Source organism: Octopus bimaculoides, chromosome 26, assembly GCF_001194135.2.
Source record: "Octopus bimaculoides isolate UCB-OBI-ISO-001 chromosome 26, ASM119413v2, whole genome shotgun sequence".
NCBI classification, from domain to species: Eukaryota; Metazoa; Mollusca; class Cephalopoda; order Octopoda; family Octopodidae; genus Octopus; species Octopus bimaculoides.
In genome coordinates, this window is record NC_069006.1 from 16,835,028 (window position 1) to 16,846,258 (window position 11,231).

Genomic DNA, 11,231 nt, shown 5'->3' on the forward strand with positions numbered 1-11,231 from the left:
ATATATGACAGGCTTCTTTCAGTTTCCACCTACCAAATTCATTCACAAGGACTTGGTCAATCAAAGCTATAGAAGACACTTACCCAAGGTGCCATGCAGTGGGATTGAACCTGGAACCATATGGTTCGGAAGCAAGCTTCTTACCACACAACCACAACTGTGCCTAGTCATTGGCTCTCCCAACACAAACTTTTATCCCACAAACTGCAATCTGATTAAGTGTTAGCCCATAAATTATTACTGAGTAAACTGCTATCAATATAACTGTTAATCCATAATTTGCTATTGTCCATAACTGCAATCCTATAAACTGCTAGCCTACAAATTATGCACAAACTGCTCACACAGATTGTTATCCCCCTAATTACTATTCAAAATACTAGCTCATAAACTGTTATCCCACAAACTTGTTATTGCACAAACCACCATCAGATAAGTGATTAGCCCAAAAATTGTTGTTACCCAATAGTTTATAAATTTTAGTATAAATGGGCAAAGAATTCATACACTTACCTTCTGATGCCTCAATGGAATTTTATCATACATGTCATCAATCATATAAACTGTAACAACAGAGAAACAGTCAGTTATATTAATTAGTGTGACTAATTAGTAATTAGAGAACTCTCTTATCTATATAGGGAAGATAAAGTAGCTAGGTATATAGAGTGTATGAGGTTACATGCTAACAGTTAGCTAATGATCTTTAAATGTAAAGTATAGCTGTCTAGATGTAAGATTTTCTGTTTTACCATCTATATCTAGAGCTGAAATAATTTTCTGGCCTTGAATACTGATTTCAGTTCAGGTCTTGAGATTTGATTCCATATTTAGTATTTATACTTATTGGTAATGAAGGCCAATACAAATCAGAGGCAGTTTTGTGGTCTGTTCCAAGAAGTCCTTTGCTTTTTTGAGACTAAATGTATAGTGGGACTGAACACCATCTTTGTCTCCTTTCCAGCGGCTATCACCCACCATCATATAATGTGGGGTAGTCATGAATCTCCTCTACATCAAGACACCAGTGTTTGTCTCTTTTCATACTTTAGCCTCCAGCACCTAAGATAAAGCTCCTCCCTTTCTGTCAAATACATTCCCTCTTTACTTTGATGAGTGCATGTGTGTACAAGTCATTTCATATTTTCCCTCAGTTAAGTTAGATACTCATTCTCCAGGAGACACCAGCACAACTTATCTCATTCACCAGTTATCTCTATTGTCCTATACACTATACTCTCCACTCTGTGATAGCTTTTAACTGTTATCGTTCACACAGAGTATTACCATAATCACATCCAAGCCCTTGGTGTCATGTCCTATGGGGTATAACAGTATCAGAGTGTAGATCACAACTAAGCTGACACAGACACACATCTCTTCTATGGCGGCGAGCTGGCAGAACCGTTAGCACACCGGGCGAAATGCTTAGCGGTATTTCGTCTGCCCGCTACGTTCTGAGTTCAAATTCCGCCGAGGTCGACTTTGCCTTTCATCCTTTCGGGCTCGATTAAATAAGTACCAGTTACGCACTGGGGTCGATATAATCGATTTAATCCGTTTGTCTGTCCTTGTTTGTCCCCTCTGTGTGTAGCCCCTTGTGGGTAGTAAAGAAATAACACACATCTCTTCTATGCTTTTACTTCTTTCAGAAATTGCACTGAGTTGTAATTAAAACCTGAAGGCTTTTTAGTCAATCGAATTAACCTGAGTATTTAGGGGTTTTTTTTTTTAAATAAGTAAAGTCTTGTACTTATTCTATTAGTCTCCTATTGCTAAACTGCTAAGTTATAGACACAAATGGAAGACCCTTCATCAAATGTTTTATCATCACCACTGACTGGCCTTGTAGGGTTTTCGAGCGAGATCGTTGCCAGTGCCCCTGGACTGGCTCTTGTGCGGGTGGCACATAAAAGACACCATTTCGAGAGTGGCCGTTTTCGTGCGGGTGACACGTAAAAGCACCCACTACACTCTCTGAGTGGTTGGCTTTAGGAAGGGCATCCAGCTGTAGAAACTCTGCCAAATTAGACTGGAGCCTGGTGTTGCCATCCGGTTTCACCAGTCCTCAGTCAAATCGTCCAACCCATGCTAGCATGGAAGGCGGACGTTAAACGACGATGATGATGATGATGATGACCACCATGACTATAATCATCAGCACCACCACCATCACCATTATTTATGTGTTGTTGTAGCTAAAGGTAAGTTAATTAAATCAGATTTACCTGTATCATTGAAATGAACTCCTCGTGATTTGTTCTTCGGCGTATGTCTTGTCAGTGACAAAGTTCTTCGCCTGTCTTTCTCACCTAACCAGTCAGTCTCTTGGTATTCATCAGAGTCTGAAAACACCTGAAAAATGACAGGGGAGTGCAGAATCACATTTCTGATTTATACAGATCAATTTTTACATACATACATACATAAATAAATACATACTGTTGTAGGGAATTAGTAATAATGGTACAACCCTCCAACATGACGAGTGGAATGAACCAGTCACTATAAGTAAGGTGTCGTCAGCCAGTATTGAGAGAGTATGTGTAGACTGTATTGATAGTCATGTCTGTGCTGATATAGTTATTATACCGTGATACTGAGGGGATGTTATAACGATCCAACCTTTTGAGGATAATAACACTGTATAATTTGGGGTCATACAGTGCCAGATAGAAACATCCTATTGACGATTTCAGGACAATATCTGTCATACCAACAACCATCACACAAAAACAGATACAACAGTGGCAAAAGACCACTTTATAATAGGGGCGATGAGGATAAACTAATTCACATGGAGTTAATAAACTCACAAAGTTGGTGTACGAATTTTAGGAAAAACGTAAAAGTATGGAAAATTTGTTGGCTGGTTTGCTTGAGTTGCAAAAACAGTAAGAACAACAGCTGAAGGAACAACAACAACAAATTCAACTGCAAGAACAGTGCATCTTTGTCCTGACATACGGACTTTTGATGACTTTTTGTTCTACTTATTTTACTTGTTTCAGTGTTTAACAATTCTACCAACTTGCCGATTTTAATAATAATAATAATAATAATAATAATAATAATAATAATAGTGATACCTGACTGTTCAAAGTATGACCACCTTTCATCGACATCCCTGGAAATTGACCTAAAAGTAGAATATAAAGCATGCACAGTTGATGGAAAACAACTACAGTAACAACAGCAACAACAATAAAAATCCTTTCTATTAAAGGCACAAAGCCTGAAATTTGCAGGGAGGGGATTAGTCAATTGCCACATAAAAAGTACTGGTGATGGTTCCACATAAACAGCACCCAGTACATTCTGTAAAGTGGTTGGCATTAGAATGGGCATCTCGCCATAAAAACCAAGCCAAGACAGACTATGGAACCTGGTGCAGCACCTTGACCATACCAGTTCCTGTCAAGCTGTCCAACTTTTAATGTCCAAGAAAATGGACATTAAATGTTGATGAAGGAAGGCCATATTAGGTAATGTGGTCCCAGAGACACTAAGTCTGAATAAAAGGACTGACATGGGTCTAAATAACAAGTTTTCGGACTATAACAGGTAATGGTATAAAATACACTTACAATTGTTGCTGCCGTCATATATTTTAGAGATGTCATTAGTGCTACGGCTCTTTATGTGTCGTCTCAGACTCATCTCACTGTTCTGTTTGTGTACTTCATTGCAGCCACCTCTTACGAAAGTCTTCTCATTGTGTCTTTCCTTACCATACGAGATACGTTTGTTGGCAAAAGAGTTTGGAGAGTAAACATTGTTATACAATTGGTCTCTTTTCCTAAACAGAATCTCTTCATCAGGATCGTCTGAATATCCCCAATCTACAGGCAAAGTGTCGTCATGGCTCGGGAAACTGAAGGTATTAAATATTTGATCGGTTGCGTCCATGTCCGAATTGTTATGCTGCCATACTATATTAGGGTACTTGTCATTCGGCTGGTTTTTCTTTCTGACATCACCTTGCTGCTTCCCACCTCCCAAAATACTATATTGCTCTCTTTTGATGGCTCTCCGCTGCTGCCTGCTGCTCCTAAACACATCCTGTTCATTGCCATTCTCCGATACATCTTTTTTCCGCTTCTTCTTATCATACACATCATATGGTTTCTCACTTGGCCACAACAACCCCTGCTGCCTTTGGACACTCCAACCATGTGGTTTCGTTACACATTCCTTTCTGTCCCGTTTAGACATATACCAAGATACATGCTGGCCTCTTCTCACTCTAGCAGTACCCTGGTCTCCATATTGTTCCTCTACCTCTTCCTCATCTTCCACCTCCTCCTCCTCCTCCTCTTCCTCATCATCATCATCATCCTCTTCTTCCTTGTTTCCACTCACAAATAAGCCACTCTTCTTTCTGCTAGCATTCTGTTGTCTCTTTGTTCCATCAATATTCATTTTTGCTGTATTTTGTCCAGCATCCTGTTGTCTGGCATTTACACCTGTTACACTTTCTTTTACATTCTCATCAGTTTCCTACAAGTATGTTAATAGAATATTAGATTAAGAGAATACTATGTTAATAGAATACTAAAATCATGGCAATCTATAAACAAAGCAACAAACTGTCAAATCAACCACACATGATGTTTACACTTAATAGTTACACAGATATTAATGACAAGATATGTTTGCACTGAATGACTACACACATTGTTAACATTGAGTGGCTACAACACAACGTATTTACACTTGATAACTTCACACTGTGCACACATTGCATACTGTGTGTGTTGATGAGAGTTGGCAACAGGAAGGGCATCCAGCCATAGAAAATCCTACTTCAACGTATTCCATCTGACCCTTGCAAGCATGATAAAAGGGAAACTAAATGAGATGATAATGGTAGTATTTGCACTACTAACTACACACTGTTTTCATATTTAATAAATACACACTAATATCTATACATCATGTTCACACATAAATACCAAACTATGTGTTCACAATTAATAACTACAGATTCCATCTATTCATCCTTTTGTGATTGTATAATTAAAATCTATGCACCATGTCTATCAATCCAGGCAACATCTACGCGTGTTTTGTCTATCTATCCAGTCAACATCTACACACTGTCTGTTTGTCTATCTACCTAGTCAACATCTGTATACTGTGTCTATCTATCCAGTCAGCATCTACACACAACATTTATCTATATATGTATCAAGTCAGCATCTATAAATTGTATCTATCTAATAAAAACCTACAAAGTATGTCTATCAATTTCTGTATACACTCATCATCTACACTATTGTGTTTATCTACATAATAAGTCAACATCTACACATTGTCTTTCTGTCCATTTGTCCAGTCAACATTTACACACTGTCTGTCTAGTTAAAAGCACATTAGACACTGTCTGTCTAGTTAACCAATGTAGAGAGCAGATTTAATCAGTATGCAGATATTTTGAAAATATCTCACAGAGTGACGACTGTGCCCTGCATAGTTACAGGCTGCCTTTTGCCAAGGGATAGCACCAATTCAGCTACCTTGCCAGGGATGCAGCAAAATCATGGGACTGCAGCATGGCGGATTGTGAAGGGGTAGCGAAAGAGCTCAACTGAGCCAACGGTATTTCATACATTGATGCCGAGCAAAGGAACCCTAGAAGATCAATAGTCAGGATCCCTAAGCTCTATCAAGAGAGTAATTGCAACGCATCCATAGGGATGCCGTCTATGGTTGTGTAATCAGCTAATGAAAGATTCCACTATGACTCAAACTCCCAATTCAAATTCATAATAATGGAATTAGATGGCAACAGAGAGTCATGGGAATCTGCAAAAGCAGTGTGACCAAAGAAGAAGTCTAATTAAAAGCACATTAGTGAAATGTTTCTGAAAATCTCTAACATACCCAGGGAGAAGATTCCTCACATTAAGTTGTTACCTGTCTGTTTTCATCTGTTGTTTCATGGACACCGATTCCATCAACAGTCTTCTCCTTGTTCTCATTGAAAGAATGCTTTATTTCTGACATTATAGAATCAACCTACAACATGTAAACCAACAGGGAGTTGTCTAAGTCGACAACGCTTCACCACAATAACACAGAAATAATCTCCTCCTCCTCCCTGATCCACCCCTATTTCCTTACTTCTCCCTCAAACTGATAATCACTGCCTCCACCTCAATCCCCATCTCTAATCATCTGTTACACACTTACCATGCTCTAGCACACCTACCTACTCACTCAGCCTTTCTTTTCCTCTATCCCTATTCTCTCTCTCACAGACTGCTGCTTGAAGCTGTCATTTGACTTGGTTTCTATGACTGGATGCCTTTTCCATCATCAGCCACTTTCCAGAGTTTACTGGTGAGATTTCCTAGTGGCACCATCACTAGGGATGTTGATACAGTGTCTGTTGTTTGTGTTACATCCTCAGCGAGACAAGAATAAAGGGGGAATCTCTAATCCCTACTTTGCCTCTACTTTCACATCAATGTGTGGTGGGATGGAGTGAGGGCTCCCCGCCATGGTACCAGGAGACGGCCTGTATACTGTAGGGGTCAAGAGTAGACTGTAACTTGAGATTTGTAGTTTCACTCAGGTGACCAAGGAAAGAAATAGGAGAAAGAGAGAGATTGCTGAAAGCAGAATGGCTTCAAGCCAATGTCTGAAACATAAGGTTATACCTGTACTAATTCTTGGAAAGTGGGAGATTGGCAGAGGGTACAGGAAATAAGGTGAAAGTGTCAGCTATTAACAATATCATCAGGGTTATGGAAGGACATGGTAATTTTGGAGGTTAGAAATATTCATGACTTTGGATTATGACATCTTACCAATGCATCAGTGTCAATGTTGGGTTTTGTGGCACCATCTTCCAGTAATTTGGCAGCTTGGCTGACGAGATCTGAATACAGAATATAGGAGATATTTAAAATTAATTATGGTTGCATGGTGTGTGTGTGTGTGTGTGTGTGTGTGTGTGTGTGTGTGTATGTGTGTCTCTTTTACATTTTTACTTGTTTCAGCCATTTGACTGTGGCCATGCTGGAGCACCGCCTTTTAGTCGAGCAAATCGACCCCAGGACTTATTCTTTGTAAGCCTAGTACTTATTCTATCGGTCTCTTTTGCCGAACCGCTAAGTTACGGGGACGTAAACACACCAGCATCGGTTGTCAAGCGATGTTGGGGGGACCAAACACAGACACACAAACATACACACATACATATATATATATATATACATATATACGACGGGCTTCTTTCAGTTTCCGTCTACCAAATCCACTCACAAGGCTTTGGTCAGCCCGAGGCTATAGTAGAAGACACTTGCCCAAGGTGCCACGCAGTGGGACTGAACCCAGAACCATGTGGTTGGTAAGCAAGCTACTTACCACACAGCCACTCCTACGCATCATTCTATGTATTATTTTTATAGCCTCAACCCATTAACTGAAACCAATATAAAACATTACAATGAAAGAATATATTAATAGCAGACCTTCCAGTTTGATAGTTTGTTGGTGTAATACTGGTGAAGGTAGATTATTATTTGTGCTGTGAATGGCCATTTCTTCTTGATGGTGGGTCTGTTGGAGACCATCATCTGATGCAGGAAGCTGAGACAGAAAAATATGAAAAATATTTAGCGGACGATTGGTATTTAGTATTAAATAGTGATGGTGATAATGATAATGATGGTGGTGGTGGTGGTGGTTGCAATGATGATGGCAACTACAATGACCACAATGATGGCGGTGGAAGTGATGATGATGGTGGTAGTGATGATGATGATTATGATAATGATGGTGGTGGTAGTGATTATGATGATGATGATGATGGTGGTGGTGGTAGTGCTGCTGATGATGATGATGGTGGTGGTGGTGGTGGTTGATGGTGGCATTAATGCTGATGATGATAATTGTAATGATGGTGGTTGTGGTGATGATGATGAATCTGTCAGTCATTAAAACAAAAGAATGGAAGCTGACAATTACTTACCAATGTAGTGTCTGTAGTAGGCTCCTCTTGGTAAGTTTCAACTTGACTTTTAAATAGGACAGGGGTCTGGTAAGATTCTGTTGTAGAGAAGTCAAAAGCTGAGTATGGCATCATATTATATCTAGGAAATGGACGTACATCAACTGATGTACTATATCTCTAACAGTGAAAAACATCAAAGGAGTGTATGTTACTCAATGCAGAACAAATATCACATGGAACCCTTCCAGTTATGGTGTCTAGGTGATGAGATGTTGAATGTACAGCGGTTCGGCAAAAGTGACCGATAGAATAAGTACTAGGCTTACAAAGAATAAGTCCTGGGGTCGATTTGCTCGACTAAAGGCGGTGCTCCAGCATGGCCGCAGTCAAATGGCTGAAACAAGTAAAAGAGTAAAAAGTAATACTTGATGCAAAACTAAGCTTTGAACTCATGAATTGACATTTCCTATATTTTGTTACTATTTTGAATAAGGTCAGACTTTCATTTTAATTTGGTGATTATGACCATGATATGACTTTATTAGTATTCCGTAATAATTGTGTAACTAAACCCAGTTGCTACGTTCCATGAAGGAAGGAAGGTTTTGGGTAAAATGTTTGCTAAGAGTGGGTGTATGAATGGAAGGTATGTCAGTTCCTGTGTGTGTGTTCAAATGTATATCTTTTACTGGAAGGCTTGAGAGTTCACTCCAATACTTTTTTCACCATTTGTTACATTTCTTATTACAAATCTGTTATATATATATATCCTAAATGGATCACCTAAATATACCTATATGTTCAGACAACTGAAGAGGCCTTAATGATTATCCAAAAAGAAAGGATGCTTTTCATTTTTTGAGAGCCCAAAGTGCCATGCATTGACACTGGAACCATGTGGTTGGGGAAGCAGACTTCTCACCCATACATCCACACTTGTGCCTATATTATACCAGCCAATTAAATTTATGGGTGTTTGACTGACCTTTATCTGGATCTGGCTGAATTGTTAACTGAACACGTGGTGGGGGAAGTGGTCGACGTTTTACTTCTTTCCAGGGTTCCGTTTGCAGCACTTTGTAATCCTGTTAAAAAACCAGCAGACCAGAATTCTTATATTGGTGGTGAGAATGACAAAGATGATAATGATGACGATTGAGGAGGGGTGTCGAAGAAAAATGGAGAGAAAGAGGAGGGTAGGAGGTAGAGCAATTGTAAGGGGAAGAGTGAAGAGAGAGGCAAACTGTGGTTGATGCTTAATTAAAGAAATGCTACATACATTATAGTTAGCATCTTCGGAGGAACTCATGCAGGAAACTGTGAAAGGAAGAAAACAGTTAAGGTATCAAGAGTTAAACACAAACAAGAGTTGTTATTGTTATTGTTCAGGTCATTGCTTGGAATCGAACCACTATGCCATATGCCCGTGGGCATATGGCATAGTGGTTAAGAGCGCAGGCTACTAACCCCAAGATTCCAAGTTTAATTCCAAGCAGTGATCTGAACAATTAACAATTATAATAATAACATCGAAAAAAGAAGAGTTATTGTAGTCTGTAATAATACTTTATATATATATATATATAAAATTATTTAAAATTATAATATAGGGTATCTAAGAGATACCACCACGCTGAAAATAACAGTCAAATCTTGACTCTAAACCACAATAAATGTTCATATAGCACAAAGAGCGAAGACGAAGATAAAATAAACTAGATACCCTATATTATAATTTTAAATAATTGTTACCTTTGATGGTTTTTATTCCCATGCTGGCCACTTGATAAGATCAATATTTTTAAATATCGATCTTATCCTTATATATATATATATATATATATATATATATATTAGTTTATGTATATATTAATATTATCTCAGTTTTAAAAAAAACCTTTGACAATGTAAATATGCTAATAGTTACCATAGGTAGCAAAAATTACACAAAAAAACCCAGGATATCACACCCGTTTTATAGGTAGAGATACCAAGTTGAAGTGATGCATTTTGAGAAGCTATGAATAATAACAATAAATGGAGCAAAACGCATGTGTGTGTGTGTGTGTGTGTATGTGTGTACATGGGTATTGGTCTGTGTGAAGCTAAGTGAATAAATGTAAGGAATGTGTTACTTAGAGGCTTTTCTGTTGATGACTGCTCCCACCCATTAAGAATAAAAATCAAGTTAAAATATATAAAATAAGGTTAAAATATATAAATATATTTGCCTTTGATGTTAATAAATAATCAAAACACCAGCACCTGTTCTGGCAATGTTTCTCTATATATATCACTGGCAGGGAGATGAGTCTCTGCTATCTCTAGTGGTCAAGCAGCCCATCATTGATGAGACCAGGGAAGGCCGAAATCGTGTGATCTGGTGATCTCAACACTGGAGATGGCAGGGATTTAACAAGAGTGCATTTTGCACTGAAAGACAATAGGATAGTTTCTCTCATGGTAACTACCACAGTACAGTTTGTTCTAACAGAACATCCATGTTTAAGCAGGGATAAATACTTAAATGTTATATATATTCAGTTCTTTATTTATACTAGTCATATCTAACTTTATGATACATACCAATACACACACACACAAGCACATGCACACAAACACACCATCCTCATAATCATATAATGTCCATCTTTCATACTGGTATGGGTTGGATGGTTTGATAGGATCCAGTGAGCCAGAGGACTGTGCTAAGCCCCAGTGTCTGCTTTGGCATAGTTTCCTGATTCTGCTCTCCTAATGCCAAATATCTAACAGAGTGCACTGGGTGCCTTTTTATGACACTGGCACTAAAGAAGAAGCCTCTTCAACTGGCTGATGGTTAAAAATGGTGGCAGAAGTGAATGTTGAGATTGATAAGCAAGGGTGGAGATGTAGCTGACGATAAATATCAGTATGTGGAGGTGATGGAGGTGAAAACATAGGAGTCATTCAAGAAGGAAGAGGTGGTAAGTGGCAGGAATATATCTATGTATGTGTGTGTGTATATATATATATATATATATATATATATATATATATAAAAAAGGGTAAAGGGTAAAGAACCCCCTTGGTCATGAATGACCATGGGATTACAACAAGAAAGTTACCCCCTGAAGCACAAGTCTGGGCAAAGTTGTTTATGGAAGACCAGCAGTCTCTCCTCTCCATGCCACCGATGTTATCCAAGGGAAAGGTAAACAATGATACAGCTTGGCACAAGTGATGTCGCAACTCATTTCTATAGCTGAGTCAATTGGAGCAACATGAA

The 11,231-nt window shown here is 38.6% G+C and overlaps 1 protein-coding gene across 3 annotated transcripts in view; it reads right to left on the reverse strand.

Annotated features, from left to right (window-relative positions):
• The window catches only part of LOC106883040 (uncharacterized), a 37,349-nt gene that overhangs the window by 15,867 nt on the left and 10,251 nt on the right, over window positions 1-11,231 (reverse strand). For 2 of the 3 annotated variants that reach the window (XM_014933904.2, XM_014933906.2), the window contains exons 4-13: window positions 9,243-9,280; window positions 8,949-9,048; window positions 7,982-8,058; window positions 7,482-7,599; window positions 6,816-6,886; window positions 5,920-6,021; window positions 3,588-4,500; window positions 3,090-3,139; window positions 2,229-2,355; window positions 514-563 (exon numbers count right to left, since the gene is read on the reverse strand). In XM_014933904.2, coding sequence (XP_014789390.1) covers window positions 514-563; window positions 2,229-2,355; window positions 3,090-3,139; window positions 3,588-4,500; window positions 5,920-6,021; window positions 6,816-6,886; window positions 7,482-7,599; window positions 7,982-8,058; window positions 8,949-9,048; window positions 9,243-9,280 — 1,646 coding nt within the window. The remainder of the gene's footprint in view (window positions 1-513; window positions 564-2,228; window positions 2,356-3,089; window positions 3,140-3,587; window positions 4,501-5,919; window positions 6,022-6,815; window positions 6,887-7,481; window positions 7,600-7,981; window positions 8,059-8,948; window positions 9,049-9,242; window positions 9,281-11,231) is intronic. The other variant, XM_014933905.2, reaches the window with a different exon arrangement.